We start from the raw sequence: 17430 nt of genomic DNA on the forward strand, positions 1-17430 counted from the left end.
GACTCGGCTGGGCTGTGGGGCTGGATCTGATAAGGCCCAGCAGCTCTCAGAAGAGCTGCAGAGGGATTTCTTCCCAGCTCCTTGCCTATCTCCCCGGCGTGCCCGCACACCTCCAGTGCCCCGAGCCCTGCGCTCGATCACGCTGGGATAAGGCATTCGCCACCTTGGGAAGGTCCTTTCATGGCAGGTGCAAGGAGCTGGGGGTGTTGCTCGTCTGGTAAAGAGCAAGGAGAATGCAAGGTCTGAACCTGGCACCAGTGTAAAACCAAAGCAGCTCCGGCTTCTCTGGAGTCCCTCCAGCTTTGTGCGGGTGTAACTGAGACTGGAATCGGGCCCAGAGAGAGTGAAGCTGTTTGGCGATGATTAATATAGTAAAATGCAAGAGTTATGTATCAAGTGTATTTCATGCGCCTCTCGCCTCGGGACACTTAGCATAAATTTAATCATTATTGCCCTGTGCCAGCAGCTGCTACCTAAGGAGCTGGGAGTGCTTTACAAACGCTCATTAGCTGCTGCCCTGCCTGGGGAGGTGGGTGAATACTCTCCCCATTTGATGGGTAGGAAAAGAGGAACAGAGAGAAAGCGAAGTGAGGTGGCCACAGCATGGTCCTGGGGAGCTGCTTCATCCCTCCTGCGGCTCCTCCAGCCCTGCCTGGCTCTGACCCTGCATGGGCAGGGCTGGCGATGCGGCTGGAGCGAGATGAGAGTTTGTTCTTTGTGCACTGAGCAAATGCTGTAGAAAATACTTAAAAGTCAGGGTTTCCTTTGCTGTTCCCCAGTCACCAGCCTGCCAGGAGATGGGGTTCCTCCTGCCTTGCTCCTTCCTTGCTCAGAGTGAGCAAGGGCTGGTGCGGGCACAGCACAGGGCATCCTGACCCTGGCGCGCACATCCTGCTCTTTGGTCAGATGCTGGCTCAATGGACCATCTGGGGACTCTTTGGGTCAGTCCATGTCCCCTCTTCAGCAGGCTCTGTCTGTCCAAGCCACAGGGTCTTTCCTCACGTGTGCGCTGTGCACAGCCCCACGGAGCCAACCTGCACCGGGGCTGCCAAGCACTGCCCATGTGAATTAGAGCAAACCACGAGGGTGGAGGCTGTGCCGAGTGTGTAACCAGGGTGCTCCAGCCAAAGGGTAACTGATCAGATATCAGACTCTCTTATCATGTTCCAGGGCACAGACAAAAGCTAGAAGACCAAGCCAAACCCTTCACCGACCGCTACGGGGAGCTGGAACGGCTGCGCCAGTCCATGAGAGTCACCCCAACAACACCTAACCCCCGCGGATCCCTCAGCACCCCGAGCCACTTTGGGTCCCAGGCTCAAACTCCAATACAAGGTAACTGGCTGGGTGCCCCAGCCTGGCGTCGCACCCCAACCCCTTGTGCTTCCAACACTGCCAGCCAGGGAGCGGAGCCGTCCCAGCCGAGCACGCTTCCCTTTGGATGGTGTTTTAGGGTTGGAGTCCAGCTCTCCCCTGGGTAAGGAGCCCTGCCTGCCCGACAAGGGGTTTGCTTGGGTTTCTCGGCCGTAGAAGCCTTTTTGCACCCATTAAATGAGCAGATGGCTGCTGAACAGTAAACCCAGGTGTTTTGCTTTAGATACAGGGTCTTAGGGAAAACTGAGCAGTTTCAGCAGGAACACGAGGGAGATCATAGCAATGCACGCTGAATCCAGTAGCTTCTTTGACATGAAGGCGCCCGCGTAGACGGTTAAGCATCAACTAGAAAGGGTGTATTATACTTTACATGCTAATCCAAATGGTTTCTTATCTTGTTGCATTGTGTTTACGCCAAGTCTGGTGATCCATCACCCAGCTCCAGCATAATTCCCCACACGTATGCACACCTGCATGGGTGCACGCGTGCGCACACACACATACAACCTTTGCTCTTCCTGTATTTGCCATCAGCATAGCTGAGCCCTCGGGCGTTCCCCAGGCATCTGCATCAAAGCTTGGTGCCAGAGGTAGGAATTGCCACCAGTTACCCAAGAGAGGTCAGCCTGCTCCATCCCATGCACCCGAATCTCAGCCCCACACAGCATTGCACTGGAAATACCTGTCTGCCTCCCTGCTCCCAGCTTTCCGCTCAGCTCAGCACAGTCGCATGCTACCAGGGTGCATGAAGAGGCTGTTCTCCTGTCTGCACGTGGGAAGTCTTCCTTTTTTCATACATTTTAATCATCTCGGTGGTGTTCTCCTTTGAACATCAGCAGAAATATGAACAGGGGTTTTAGGGAAGCGTTTACGCTGCTTGTCCTTTGAGTTTGGGTGAGAAGTAGCCCTTGGAAGGTTTCATTTGAAAGCTTTGTGTTGTGCTTTCAGGAGTGCTGCAGATGATTGAAACCCTCAGTATCGGGGTAAAGAGGGTGTCTCAGGTGCAAAAACATGTTGGAAAACGTTACCTGAACGGTAGAGCTGCCCCGCTCCTCCCAACTCCAAATTACAGTGAAATTTAATTTATTTCTCATTGAAATGCAAATCTCCATGCTTGGAATTTTCACTGATATTAGCACAGTTTGTGAGAAGAACCCAGGCACTGTGTGTAGGATTACCATTCGATTCTTGTTTTAAAAGGCAAGAGGGAGGGAGAGAAAGAGCTTCATAGGCTCATCTCGTTGGCTGTAATAAAGAGTTCTTGGGGGCAGGGAAAAGAAAAATGTGTGTATTTTAAATTAGCACAGTCCCCTGTAGTGCCAGAAACCCAAAGAGCATCGTTTGGAGCAAAGAATCAGGTGATGACACAAATGCAGCAGGACAAAAACTGAAACTGGCCACAGGCTGCCATCCCTGCCAAACTCCCAAATGTCAAGTGACAGCAGGAGTGGAGACACACAGAATTAGCCATCTAAAGTCATTCCTGCGGAGGGAAGCCAGAGTACCAGGAATGCTGCAGAAGGCAGTTCGTGCACGCTCTGCTCTTGGCTCCCTTGCTCCTGAGTTGGAGGAACTGTCTTAAAATTACTGTGGGTTCTTCCCAGCGTCACTGGGAGCAGGAGCAGCTCGGTCATTTTAGTCTCAGCCCTGTCCTTTTGACACAGCGCTGACTACAACCAATATAATCACAATAATACTACAAACCCCCAAACTCTCTCTCGCACACACATGGCTTATTCACCGAGATCGTAATTTTTACCCAAGTAAGTGGAGCCTGGCCCGTGCCAAGAATAACACCGGAGTTAACAGGCCTGTAATTCTCACGACTTGGCACGTTCTTAGGTAACACACACGAGAAGCCGATTAGCAAAAAGCATAACGAGATACGGGCTAGGAGGAGCCAGCGGGGCAGGCTGAGGTTCATCCAGCACCGCTATCCTTCACACGGTGCTTCCCAGCCTTCGTGTTCCCCGTGCCGGGGGCCAGTGGACATGGAGGTTTTCCGTCCTCAGCGCCTGCCCGTGGCCTCCCGGTTCTGCTGACCAGGCACTTTACACAAACGCTTCCTAATCCGCTCCTGGCAAAGCCAAGATGCTCAGGAACAGCTTCAGCCACCGAGGGGGGGATTCAGGCACCTCAAATCCCTGAACGCAGCACATGGAGGTTGAGCTTCGAAGCTGATGGGGAGGCAGGAGACAGTGTTGGTCTTTGAGGTCCTCCGGAGCTGCGTTTTCCCCGGCGCAGTCCAACCTTTGCTCCTCGGGCTGTGGCCACGGTGGAGATCACAGCAAGGACGTTGGTGTCGATGGGAGAAGGATCTGGCCCTCAGCCATTTGCAGAAGACTTTCAGTAAAGCAGCCCCGGAGGTTATAAATAGCCCCCGTGTAAAACGATCCTCTTGAGGTTAAATGGTCTCAAACCAGAAACCTCCCGGTAAGAGCAAACCGATCGTTTCTGAAGGGCATGCCAGGAAACACGGGAGGAGTGTGCTCAGCACCGAGCCCAGCGGGTCACATCCTGCTCTCGCCCCGGGTTCTGCTGCCCAGTGTCAATGTATTCCAGTGGCTTCAGTCTTGCCCCTACCCCATGCAGACGGGCAGGGAATCGATCCCTTCCCCTGCCTGTCCCACAAGCAGCCCTCCTCACACCAGGATTCATTCCTGCTTTGGGGGAAACCAGGGCGCTTGTGAGTTCACCCTAGTGTAGGACAGGCAGCAGGACAGGCAGAGCCTCATCTCCCTTCAGCAGCGCGGCTTCCCTGGCCTCAGCAGAGCGGAGCCATTCGCCTCCGTTGAGGATTTGGCCTCATACTTCTCCAGTGAGGTCTGGAAAATGTGAGGTTTTGAAATGCCGGCTCTCCCGTCTCCGCAGTGAGACACCAAGCTGTCATTAGGATGTCTTGAAACGGTGCCTTATTACGGGGCATGCGAAGCCAGAACCTTGCGTGCTTGCTTCATTCCGGGTTTTGTCTCCTAGCTTAAAAACAAATCAAGCAGCTCTCTGAAGTGAAGCAAGACGTTCAAGGGACTTGCTTTGTGCCTCTGCTGCTGCCATGAGGCAGTGGGGTGGTGACAGACGGGTTCCCCAAGGGGAACAGCCCCTGCAGCCCCCGGCTCTCTCCACGATGCTTTGCCCTTGTCCCAGCAGTGGGTCATGCTGGTCTGCTTTATCCCCATTGCGACAGAGGGGACTGCCCTGGCAGCAGCTCCTGTGCTCCAGCTTTGTGGTGGAAACATCTTCAACTGCTCAAAAGCAGTTGTATGCATTGTCCGGCAATGTGTAGGGGCCTTGTGTGCACAAGGGCAACTGCGAAGTGATCTCAAACTTGATCTGCTCAGTAACAGAGCGAGCTGCTTTGATTAATGCACTTAGCATCCCCTTACATACCCTTCATACTGCTCCAGCAGAACCAAATCCCCTTGACTTCACAGGGAGAGCAAACAGTAAACGCTGGATCCTTTTGCAAGCTCCATCCTGCCTCCCCCAGCCCTGTGTTTGCTGAGCGGTTTGGGAGACGTTGTCTTTGCTGGTGAAGAGCTTTCAGATCTGCTGAGCTGGAACCCCCTCCACCATAACCAGCTTGATTTCCAGTCCGCTACTTCAAACCAGTGCAATGTTTTTACCACAGGCCAGCCATCGGCAGAATGCCTCACCATGTGCATTTAAAGTAAAAGCTCTCTCTCTTTTTCTTTCTAAATGCACATTTTTAAAGTATTACATTACTTTTAAGAAGCCTCTTGGCATAGGCAGCCAGTGCCCTATTGTTTCCGAAATGCAACGTGGCTCCTCGGAGGTTAAGTCCTGAATTATGGGCCCGGCAAATACCCTGAATTGCTGCTTCCTAATCCCTGTCCAGATCGACTTATGGTTTCTTTAAAATATCCGTTTCTTAATGGATAAAAACATTCTACCATGGGCAGAGACTAAATTGTTTCCAAAGGAAGCTAGGCAAGCATTAGTGGGAAGAAAACATACTGTGGGATTCAGCTTCAGCCTCAGAGGAAGGAGCGCGCTTAAGATGGGTTTCCTGCCTGCTTTCAGGCTTCTGTGCCTATCTTTAAACTGCCTCTCTGCTCCTCTCAATTACTTTTGCCCGCTGCGCAGTGAACGTCCCTTAGATGAGTGTGGTGTGTAACCGTCACAGAGGAACCACGGGCCAGGGCTGGACTGGAGCATCCCCCTGGGGAGAGCCCAAGCACCCGCAGCCGCTGCCTTGCTGCTGATGTGCAGCCACCTCCGTGTCCCAGCCGCAGCTCAAGGGCTGCAGCTCCTGTGAAACAGCAGGAGAGTGGAGCAGCACAAGAGGCTCAGCCCCAGGCTCCAGGGATCCTGTCCTGCCTTTGACACGGGGTTTTGGATGTGCTGGGATCCTCACTGCTAGCCTGGGGTCTGCTGCAGGAGGGCACTGCCTGCGTTTGAACCCCATCTTCTATTGCCCCATCAGCCTCTGCGATCAGCCACCGCTCCGCAGTGGGTTTCCCATGGCAGACTTGGCCTGGTCCAAACCTGCTCAGCAGGCAAGGTGGTCTAGCTGCAGGCTGGGTTGTAAATTCAGCAACTTCCTTTTATGTAGTCAGGGCTTGTTAATTTTGTTAATACCCTTTGAATGCAGGTAAAGAGCAAAGCGCAGGCAGGCCAGAGGCAGTGCCTGCCATCAAGGGCGCGTTTCCCGTCCAGCCCACCCACCCGCTCCAGTTAGCACCGTTAGCTTATTCATGAGCTGTGCGGGATGGATTGGCCGGGATTGGCTGATGCGGCCTCGGGATGCCGAGGGGAAGAGAGGAGCTACTGCGGGAGAGGAAGCGGGGCGAGCCCGGCTTGTTTAGTCTAGCGAAGGCAGGCTGGGAGCGAGCTGATTGCTCTGTGTAAATACATCCAGGGGGTAAACAGCAGGGAGAGGAGCTAATGTAAGCTATGAAGGACAGTGCTGGCACAGGAGATGGGGCTGAACTGGCCCTGAAAAAACCCAGACTGGACGTTAGAGGCAGGGTCCTCCTAAGAGGGCAGGATGGGTCCAGAATGAGCATCCCAATGGAGGAGTTTCCAGAGGAGGCTGAGATGCAGCGCATGGTTCGCGGAGCTGGGAATACCTGGGAATCTCCATCTCACTGCCTGCGCGCAGCAGGAGGCTGCTGCCCAAAATATTTAGGGCTGATGGGAAGTGCTGGGAGAGGACTCAGAGCGGGGACTCGCGCTGCTCACCAGGGTACGTGTGTGTGTGCGTGGCAAGCACACGGTGTCTGGAGACAGCTCGTGAACTGAGGCGCGAACGTGCTTGGCAGCCTGGAGGAGGTGCCTGGCGATGCTGCGATAAGCGACCCGAGCGTTGTTGTGTTTTGGTTTGGGGTTTGGCTTTTTTCTCTCTCAAACTCTGCAGAGGAAGTACTTGCACCCAGTTCGTGAGCTGGTTATATCAGATACAGAACAATCGCTCCATGGGCGTGTAACAACGGATGCTGTTCACACCCTTGGGTTCTTTTTCTTTTCAACACCACCCCTCCATCCCCCAAAATAATTTTTTGCTCTATTTTTCGTGGTGTGGGAGGAAGGGGCCGCTCTCTTTTTTAGTTGGCCCTTACTTGGGAAGGAATGAACTTGTTAACACATGTGACGGAGGCGTGAGAGCCTGCCTGCCTGTGTGGGTGCAGAGGAGAGCAGCGCGGCTCTAGAGATGAGCTGGGTCTTCAGAGACCGAATGCATCTCTTGCACCTTCCCATACAGAGCAGATTCTCTCCATCCTTGGCCACCTGCCTCTCGTGCTCCCAGATGGAGCTGTTACGATCAGGGGAAGGAAGCAGAGAGGAAGAGAGGTCAGGAAAATGCTGAGAGACAAATTGGAGGTCCAAGCATCACAGAAACTAGTACAGAAAAAATAGCCAAAGGTATACACAGAGAGAGAGTTTCTGTCCGCGCTCCGTCTCGCACGTGCATGCATACTATATACATAAGCATAAAGTATCATTAGTGTTTACACTGTCGTCAATCATCATGGCATTAGGCAGGAAAAGAGGGTTTTTTTTTCCCCCTGGGCTAGATTTTTCATGACAATTTTGCAAGGCACACATATGCATATAAATAAAATGGTGATATATGGCCAGGCTGTAGATATTTATATATTCTATACGCCTGGAGAGTGCCACGCTATCAAGTTCCCTCTAAACTTCCTTTATTCTGTCTGTGTGTACCACACACTGTGTATTTGTGTGTTGTGTACTACACACACATGCTTAGGCTTATTGCTGACCTCAATAGGCCACTTCCTGGTCCCCACATCTCTAAAATGGGGACCAGAGCGGTGTCAGGAGATGAGGGCTGAAATAGAGGGGCAGCCCTGAGGTTCATCTCTTGCTGCTGCAGAGGGAGCTCTGTGCACCCACCTCCTTCCCACCCACCCAAGAAAAGCCCTGCATTGCCTCCACGGTGCAAAGCAAGCTGCCGCGTCACTTGGGTGCAGTTGTTTTATCTGGAAGGAGCTGAGCAGCTTTGAAAGCCTGTTTCTGTCCAGCTCCATGTGCGGGGGGGAGCTTGGGGGTCCTCAAAAGGTGCAAATTGCAGCTGCACAATTAAACGCTGGGGTGTGTCCTGGCCTCCGTGGTCCCCCAGCAGCACAGCCCTAACCAGGAGACAGTGGCATTACTAATCAGGGCTTTGACCTTTACATGGCTTTTATTTAATACACATTCCACACTTCCCCAAACTCCCATCCAAAACATTGACATTTCCGCTGATAGATTGGGTCAGATTTTGGAGTAGTTGGGGGACTCAATTCACTCTTACAATGGTTAAATTCTTACAGCTAAATGGGCTTATTCAGTTAGTGCAGCAGCTGGTGTGATTTCGAGAAGAAAATAAACATTTCCTTCAAATATTTTGATTGGCAACTGGACAACTGAAATACTCAAGCTCAGATTGCCAGGGCCCAAAAAAGCAAATGGGGGCTGGACGGCGAGCAAGGGAGGCAAGCGTAGTAAATCCTCCATAGCAGCAGCACGCACATGGGTGAGAGATGCGCCGGATGCTGCCTGCGCTGGGGATGGGGCGATGGGTGAGAGACAATGGGGTGATGGAGCGATGAGGTGATGGGGTGACGCAGTGATGGAGCTACGGGTGATGGGTGTTTTACAGCCTGCGATTGGTGAGGGCTTGAAGGGCACATGGGGCTCGTGGTTCAGCTTCACCCACACCCATTTCCCCATCATTTGCTTGGTGCATCACTTGCTCATCGTTTGACGTTGTTTGACGTCCGGCTGAACGTGATGGAGGGTTGCTTTGCTGCTGAGTTGGGTGTTACGGAGGGCATTAAACGCAGTGGTTTATTTGGACTTTGCTGGGGCTGTTTCAGTAGAGATCTCCTCAGCTGCGAGGCAGGAGGGATGATGATGCAGGCATGGGGCTGTGTGGCTTTGTCCTGTGTGCATTCGCGAGGTGGAGGGGTAGCCAGAGGTGAAGGAGCTAGGATGAAGGAGCAGCCCAGGATGAAGGAAATGGGATGAAGGAGCAGCTGGGATGAAGGAACTGGGATGAAGGAGCAGCTCGGGATGAAGGAGCTGGGATGAAGGAGCAGCCCAGGATGAAGGAGATGAGATGAAGGAGCAGCCTGGGATGAAGGAATTGGGATGAAGGAGCAGCTCGGGAAGAAGGAGCTGGGATGTAGGAGCTGGGATGAAGGAGCAGCCGGGATGAAGGAGCAGCTGGGATGAAGGAGCTGGGATAAAGGAGCAGCCGGGATGAAGGAGCTGGGATGAAGGAGCTGGGATGAAGGAGCTGAGGTGAAGGAGCTGAGGTGAAGGAGCTGGGATGAAGGAGCTGAGGTGAAGGAGCTGGGATGAAGGAGCTGGGATGAAGGGGCTGGGATGAAGGAGCTGGGATGAAGGAGCTGGGATGAAGGAGCAGCTGGGATGAAGGAGCTGGGATGAAGGAGCAGCCGGGATGAAGGAGCAGCCGGGATGAAGGAGCTGGGATGAAGGAGCTGGGATGAAGGAGCTGGGATGAAGGAGCTGGGATGAAGCAGCCGGGATGAAGGAGCTGGGATGAAGGAGCTGGGATGAAGGAGCTGGGATGAAGCAGCCGGGATGAAGGAGCGGGGATGAAGGAGCTGGGATGAAGGAGCAGCCGGGATGAAGGAGCAGCTGGGATGAAGGAGCTGGGATGAAGGAGCTGGGATGAAGGAGCGGGGATGAAGGAGCTGGGATGAAGGAGCAGCTGGGATGAAGGAGCTGGGATGAAGGAGCAGCCGGGATGAAGGAGCAGCTGGGATGAAGGAGCAGCTGGGATGAAGGAGCTGGGGTGAAGGAGCTGGGATGAAGGAGCTGGGATGAAGGAGCAGTTGGGATGAAGGAATTGGGATGAAGGAGCAGTTGGGATGAAGGCTCAGCCCCGCACGTTCCGGCCGCTCCCGCACCGAGCCGCGGCTCCCCCTAGCGGCCGCCTGCTGCCCAGCGACCGCGGCGCCCCCTGCTGGCGGAGGGAAGGCGCGGCTGGGGCTTCCCCTCGGCGTGGGGGGGCAGCCCCGGGGCAGGGGCCGCGCTCCGCCTGTGCCGTGTCGCGACAGGGAGCGGGCAGGGCCCGGCTCTGCCTGCCGGTGGCTGCTAGGGCGTCACATGGAGCAGTGCAGGGCTGCCACAGCCCGGGAAGGCTGCACCCACACCGCACCCCCCCATGGCACAGTGGCAGATGCAGCAGTGGGGTTGGTTTGGGGGCTGTTCTGGGGTTCTCGGTCTCACACCGGGCTGGTGAACCCGAGCGTTGTTCTGGGCCAACTTTGACCCTGAGGCCCAGTGAGGATGAAGACAGCAGCCAGTGCATCCCCGGCCCCACAACAGCACGGTGGATGCACTTGTGTCTGAATCGGTATCAAGGACCCGCCGCTGAGTTTTACAAGTTCAGGCCAATGTAACTTAGACTGTAAAAAAAAACCACCCCAAAACCCTTTGAGTGCTTTCGTTACAGAGGGAAAGGGAAACGTGCCCTGAGCACTTGGGGTTTAGTTCGATTTGCATTTCATGGAATATTATTTACAGGCATGTGAAAGTTACCACAGGAGCACGGTGCGATCGCTCTTGGGAAGGCAGCGAGCAGCAGCCTGGGGTTTCGGGAGGGGAATTTGGAGACTGCTTTGCTTCGGTGTACGGCAAAACAGCGCAGCCACCGGCGCCGCGACGGGCTCCGGCTGAAGGGACGGGGGCTGAAGGGACGGGGGCTGAAGTGACCGGGGCTGAAGGGACGGGGGCTGAAGGGACGGGGGCTGAAGGGACGGGGGCTGAAGGGACGGGGGCTGAAGTGACCGGGGCTGAAGGGACGGGCTCTGACCAAGCTGCTTCTTGCAGAGCCGGTCCCCACACCTCGGCTCCCCGCGCCCGGCAGCAGCTCTGATGCTGCTCCTGCAGCAGCGCGGCTCCGGGACGGGGCAGAGCTCGCTGCCGGCGGGCGGAGGGGCGAGACGAGGCGGGGCTGGTCACTTGTGAGCGCTTTTCGCTGCGTTGTGCTTTTGCAGCCAGCCCGAGCACGCTGAAGGCTCCGCACGGCGGCCAGGCTGGGTGTGAGCAGAGCGGCTTTGAGCTGCTCCTCTCTTATCTCGCACCAAAGCCGCAGCCACGTTCACAGACCGGGCGCTCCTCCACCTTTCTCCTCCTGGAGCCTGCGTGGGAAGATCCCGCAGAATGGCCGGAGGCGAGGGAGGAACCTCCCATCCCCTTCTCCTTCCAGCGCGGTGGCTGAAGGACTCGCCTGGGATGAGAAAGAGGGTTCAGCCCCAATCCCCTCCCGATCTGCACCTCCACAGCGTGCCCTCGCCACGAGTTAGCTGCAAGGGATTAGCTCAGGTGACTTCTCCTGGGGAAACACCGCAGGGCCTGGAACACCGGCCCTGAGAAGTTAAAAATGCTTCATTGTAATAAATATATATAAAGCACACGTCCCTGTGCAGGCAGAGCAAACAGACAGCCCCATGAATGCGTGTGGCTGTAGATACATGCATATCCAACACCAACACGCATGTTTGCCGTGCTCATCTCACATGTTTTCCTGCTCTGAGTCGACTTAAAATCCAGCTGACGTGACAAAAAAAAGGCCGCTAAGGCCAGATGGCATTGCACTGCAGAAGCAGAAAGGCATGATGCCCCTGCTCTTAGCAAGGGAGAACAAGGGGTCTTGGGAGCAAACAGAACCATTGAAGAGCCTCCTCGAGGTGGCCAAGGCTTTGGGCTCAGTGCAGCAGCCCAAGTGCTTTGGGCTAGAGCTGCTCTTTCTAGGGGTTTTCCTCTCGTGAGGGTGCTGGAAGGCTGAGGAGGGCACAGTCGCAGCGTTTCCAGCCGTGCTGTCCTGCATAACCCGTGCCAGAACTTGGCGTGCTCTGCTGATGTCCTGGGGACAGAAGGTTTGCTCTGTTTGCTCTCCCTGTAGAGCAAAACTCATTTCTCTTTGTCTCAGATGCACCAAGGCCAGAGGTGTGCTGGGCTCTGGGAGGAGATGGCAGCAGCCTTGGGTCAGCTGGGAGTGCCACAGGAAAGCATTGAGGCCCCCAAAGGACCTGCTGATGGGGATTCCCATCTCTAACATGGGCTTCCTGCAGGAGGACGGGACCCGGCAGCACTGAGTACAGGTCCTTCTCCAGTTATAAGCTGGCTGTGACCCCCTTGGGTTTAGACCCCCCAAGAAAAGGCATGGGGGGCTCCGAGGGAGCTGGGTACCATCCCCACCGCTCTGACCCAAGTCTCCCTTCCCCAGCAGAAGAAAGCCTGAATTTCTCACTCCCTTCATTCTCTTGGAAGGAGAAAAATACACAGAGAAATCAAGCAGGGGATACTGTGGCTCCTGGCTTGGGAGTTTTTAGCTGTGTGTTTATCAGCTTCATCCCCTGATGGTATCAGCACGAACAGGCCACCCACAGGAGGCTTAGCAGGCTGGTCTGGACTCCAGCTTTTCCTCCCGGTCTCCGGGTGTGTGTATACACACCACCGACCATCCCAGGGTCCGGCCGTCTGGGGCCTGCATCCATTTATTTACTACACAGCTGATGTAATGGCTAAACAGTTTTTTTCTGTGTTTATGGGGTGTGTTTTTTTAATCTGCCAGAGATGAATCGAAGTCAGCTCGGTTGTGTCCCTTCTTGGATAGGAAACGACAAATTTTAGGACAGGAAATGGGAGCAACTTAAACAAATGGCTTTAGGGGTTTTTGTATTTAAGTTCCCCGGCAGATCCAGGAGATGCTTTTCCTTCTGACTTTAATGCCTTGGGCAGGGGATGGTGCAGGCTATAGGACAAACGCTACCAGCCTCCAGGACAGAGCTCTAACCACCCGCTTTCTTCCTGCCCCCCAACAGGCACGTCAGAGCTGAGCCCCTTCTCTGACCCTCGGCAGTTCGACCGCTCCTTCCCGACGCTGCCGGCTCTCACCGAGACCAGGTTCTCCGACCCGCGGATGCATTACCCCGGTGCCATGTCTGCCGCCTTCCCCTACACCGCGACTCCCTCTGCCACCGGCATCGGGGGCATCAGCATGACCAGCATGCCCACCACAACGCGCTTCCATCACACTTACCTGCCACCCCCCTACCCCGGCTCCACACAGAACCAAAGTGGACCCTTCCAGGCCAACCCCTCACCCTACCATTTGTACTACGGCACGTCTTCGGGCTCCTACCAGTTCTCCATGGTGGCAGGCGGTGGCGAGCGGTCGCCCACCCGAATGCTCTCCTCTTGTACAAGTGCCTCAGCAGGGAACAACTTAATGAATCCCAACCTGGGCAACCAGAATGATGGGGTGGATGCAGATGGGAGCCACAGTAACTCGCCGACGACCATGACAACTACTGGGAGGATGGACGAGTCGGTCTGGAGACCCTACTAGGAGGAACTCAGCTGGGCACCGATACCTTTAACTTAATCAGCCACCGTTATGTTACTCCCTTTGATAGTGAATAGAGCAAAATGATGCCTAGGGAGAAGGTAAACCAAAGTGTCCCAAACCAAAAGCAAACCAGGATCTCTGCATGCAAGCATAGGCAAACATCAAGCGAAGATGGACCCAAGACCGACATTACATTTCAAGATGAACGTCCACTTGAGGCTTGAATTCGTTGCTTGATGTGGTTCTTTTGATATGTTTTCAGTATGTGGATTGTACATAGGGGAGAGAAAAAGAGAAAAGGACATGTGGAATCAGATGTTTGTTTCTTGCAGAACACTCCTCAGTCATCTCACTCGCACCTCTTCCCCACACAAAGAATTCAAAAGTTAGGAAAAGCTCATCCTTCTTCTGCAGAGTGTTTCAGAGAAGAGAGCAGGGAATCATCCAAAGCCATCCCTCTGCCACCGCAGGGAGACTGAACTGATAAAGCAAAAGGAAAAAACCAAAAGGATAACCCCTATTGCATCCTCCCCTTCCCTGCTGCCAGCGCAGGGCCCCAGCCACCAAAGAGCTGCGGGCGCCGCGAGAGGGTTGGGTTTGCAGCACTGCCGCGGGTCAGCCACGCGAAGGAGAGCTGTGATGTGATTGTTGTGACTTGCTGTTGACGACAGAGGTTCTATTGTTCTCTTCCTGTCATTGTCGTCACTTTTAACCAGTAACGTGGCTGAGCCGGGCCGGGCTGCGCCCTCGCCTCGATGTTTACATGAGATGTACTTTTCACGAGACGTGTTTCAGTTTTTGTTTGCTCTCCCGTCCTGACCTCACCATTCGGCTCTTTGCTCCCCTCAGCACATCTCAGCGATGGCGGCTGCGGTGAAGGCGGCGTTCAGGACAATCCAAGATGTATGAGATGCACTTCCGTGCGCGTTAGCTGCAGAAAGGACTTCGGAGCTTTTGGCATGACCCTGCCACTGGTCTCTGGGTCTTCCTTTCGTTCTCTCCGAGGGGCAGCACATGCAGCTGGTGGCGAAACATCGTATTTTCTGTGATGATTCTTGCCCGTGTTTTCAGCCAGAGCGGATGGACACGTGATGACTTTGTTTTTGTTAAGAAGCAGCTTACACTTGGCAGTTCATACTGAAAGCTCTAACTGAGATTTGGAGAAAGGAGCAGTTTCTACTCAGTCCCTTGGTGGTGGGAATATTGTGAAGCAATATTATCTATCTAGCCTTTTCCAGGTCCTCGCCCTCCAGTCCCCTGAGTGAGCCTGAGCACGGGTGTTTTGCTGTGGCTGAATAAGCTGAAGAAGGGGTGCTAAGGGTACCACCAGCCTGTTGGTGGCTGCTTGCATCATGTGGCATTAGGAGGAATCGGGTCTCCAGCCACCTCACACCCTTGTGTGATACCAAAAAGATGGGTACCCAAGCAGGATGGTGTCAGGCAGCTGGAAAGGTGGCTGAGGTTCCCGGGGAGCACGTATCTATGGTACCCTCTGCTCTCCAGCATCAGAAGGGGACACAGATGGCCCCAGTGCCACCAGTAACCAAGATCTGGGGGAGAGGGGTGGGGGGGTGTTCGAGCATATGAAAGTTGAAGCTCATAGCTGCCCTCCCGGCCCCTCTGTCTCAGTGACACCATTACAGCCCATCACCAAATCTCAGTTGGCAGCTTGTCAGCACTCGGTTGAAGTACAGAACGTTGTAATTGCACTACCCCGTCATGACTGGAGCAAGACATGCTGGCTTAGTTGGAAAGATGCAATGACCACTCATGAGTTAAATAAGCAACAAGAAGAACAACTCTTTTAAATAAGAAGAAAACTAAAGAGCCCTACCCCAGCCAAACTGCAACCTTCGCTTGCCGGCGGTGGAAACTGGACCATGGCAGCCTGTGTTCCGATGCATTTACGTTTAGCATCCGATCACACCACTGATTGAAAGCACAAAGAAACCAAGGCATTCGTAGTACTAGGTTAATTTAAGACTGTTCGTAGTGAGTTTAAAGAATAAAATGATAAAAAGAATGGCAATGATGTTGTTGTTATGACATATTGTCATGTGAAGGTGCCGACGTGTGCACCTCTATTGTATGCAAGTGGCCACAAGACAGGCCAAAGGTTTTTGCTTTGCACTATAATTTGCTTTTTTTAAAAATGCACAATCGCTTGTACAGTAAAACCCCTTTGTCTGGCTCACAGAATATTTAACTATAAAATCTAATTTTTGGTCTTATTTGTTATAATAATATAATTCTTTAATGTGTTGAAGGATCCAATTCTTAATAATGCTTCTAATACTTGTATGTGCAGGGTAAAATAACAACAGACAGCTAAGGAGATGAGAAGAAAGGTCTTTGTAGATAAAGAAGGCTAAATTTGCTGGGTTTTTTAATGGTGTCTTATGATGGACATTAAAATTGCTAGTGATACCAAATAATGTGGTTATTTGTGTAATATACCAGCCCTACTTGAAGGTAATGCCCTATATTTAATATGTAGCCCATCTTTTTAATCTGTAGCACTTGTGACTGGGGATGGGGGAGGCAAGGAAGGAGGGAGAGGAAGAAGAGGGTCTGCTCCTGTTGAAGTCGCTGGCATCGGCTCTCTCTGGAGGAGCCTCTGCTGAGCTGCCTTCAGTGAGAACAGAGCCGGCTCCTTCGGGAGCACTGGTACAAAGCCATAGCAAAGCGGTCAGGTCTGCTTTTCTGCTGTCGGTGTCGACGCTCTTACCTGGTGTACGTGGTTATAGAGTCAGGCCTCCGTGTATCATTTTAATGACTTTCCATGTGGAATAATAAATGTATGTTTCAAGTCTCTCCGGTGCCTTCTGCCTGCTCACTTCTTACGGTGCGGAGGGAGGCTCCTCGCGCTGCTCGTGCTCCAGGGTCTGACACCAGCACCCCACTGCCAGGCTCCGTGTTGGGGGTGTCCCAGCTGCTGCAGGGGTTCACAGGGAGGTGATGGGGGGACCCAGACACCGAGCTCTGAGCAAACCCCTTTAGGCTTCTCCAAGGAGGGGTCTGGGCCACTGGCCTGCCCTGGGCTAGACCTGGTGACCCCTGCATCCCCAGCCCAGCATCCCGCACCCTGGCCGCTGCCTGTCATCACTGAGCCGCTTCCCAAGACACAAAAACTCCAGCAGAAATCTTAAACAGGACCCAAATTCCCAGGCGGTCCAAGCCCAAGCCCCTTAGCACTCAGTACTCACCTACAGAACCCATCTGAGACCCATATAGCAAGAAACTGAAAGGAATCCCAGCCTACAACAGCATGTAATGCCAGCCTCTGCTTTGCAGCAGCTCCATGAGTGTAGGCCACAGCACTGTCCACACAGGAAGAGGGGAAAAGAAAGAAAAAAACAAGGAAAAGCCCAAAGAAAACCACAGTAAATGCTAATATGGGTGAGAGCCCAGCTCCACAGCCTGGCCAGCACAGAGAGGTTTCAAGGCAAACCCTAGACAGACCCACCTCTTCTTCACAGCTACTGGGCAAGCAAACACCCCGAGGTGAAGCTGTTCTGTTCAGGAGCTTCCCATTCCAAATCCATCGGTTCTTTACTCGCAGCCTCGTTTAAAGCTGCAGTGAAAAGAGAGAAGGAAAAGAGGAAAAATAAAAAGGGCTTCCATGGAAAAGGGGCTTTTGAGAGGTGCAGCCCCTCTGCAACCTGGTTTCGGTGCTAGTGCCGATGGGAGAGTGAGGCTGGGGCTGGACCAGGCACTGTCACTCAGGGTGATGCTGGACCAAGCTGGTATGGGGGGGACTTGACAGCAGCTAAACCAGAGCTCAAGGAGCCAATGGTGTTAAATGTGCCCAATGCCTGAGGGCCAAAGGGTGTTACTTTTATATGGGCATTATTTTTATATGGGCCACCTACCAAGCACAGCATCCAGCCTGCTGCAGATGCCAGGGCTGCATCTCGCTTATACGCAGGTTTCACACCAATTTAACGAATTTAAATGGGGAAGCTGGATCCCAGCATGGCAGCGTGGGATGTGGAGTGCAGCCGCCTCTCCAAAAGGCCCCTTGAGCACCCAGAGGGCTCCTCCTGGTCCAGGGAGACACCGGAGAACAAAGCCAATAGTAATAGTGTGGGAGCAGACATGTTTGGGGTTTCGTTTGCAAATGAGAACTGAAAGGGCAAAAAAAAAAGAAAATCCCTGGAGCTTGGATGACTTTTTTGAGCATTCAGACATTAAATTGAGTGGAG

At 53.6% G+C, this 17430-nt stretch overlaps 1 protein-coding gene across 1 annotated transcript in view; it reads left to right on the forward strand.

Moving 5' to 3' along the window:
* The window catches only part of RUNX3 (RUNX family transcription factor 3), a 36239-nt gene extending 20214 nt beyond the window's left edge, over nucleotides 1–16025 (forward strand). The window contains exons 4-5 of the mRNA XM_062628721.1: nucleotides 1171–1335; nucleotides 12699–16025. Of these exons, the coding sequence (XP_062484705.1) occupies nucleotides 1171–1335; nucleotides 12699–13225 (692 nt within the window). The 3' untranslated portion in view covers nucleotides 13226–16025. The remainder of the gene's footprint in view (nucleotides 1–1170; nucleotides 1336–12698) is intronic.
* Nucleotides 16026–17430: the final 1405 nt, after the last annotated feature.

Source organism: Pezoporus occidentalis, unplaced genomic scaffold (genome assembly GCF_034315485.1).
Source record: "Pezoporus occidentalis ecotype Australia unplaced genomic scaffold, CSIRO_AGI_Poc_V1 ctg321, whole genome shotgun sequence".
Classification (NCBI taxonomy): domain Eukaryota; kingdom Metazoa; phylum Chordata; class Aves; order Psittaciformes; family Psittacidae; genus Pezoporus; species Pezoporus occidentalis.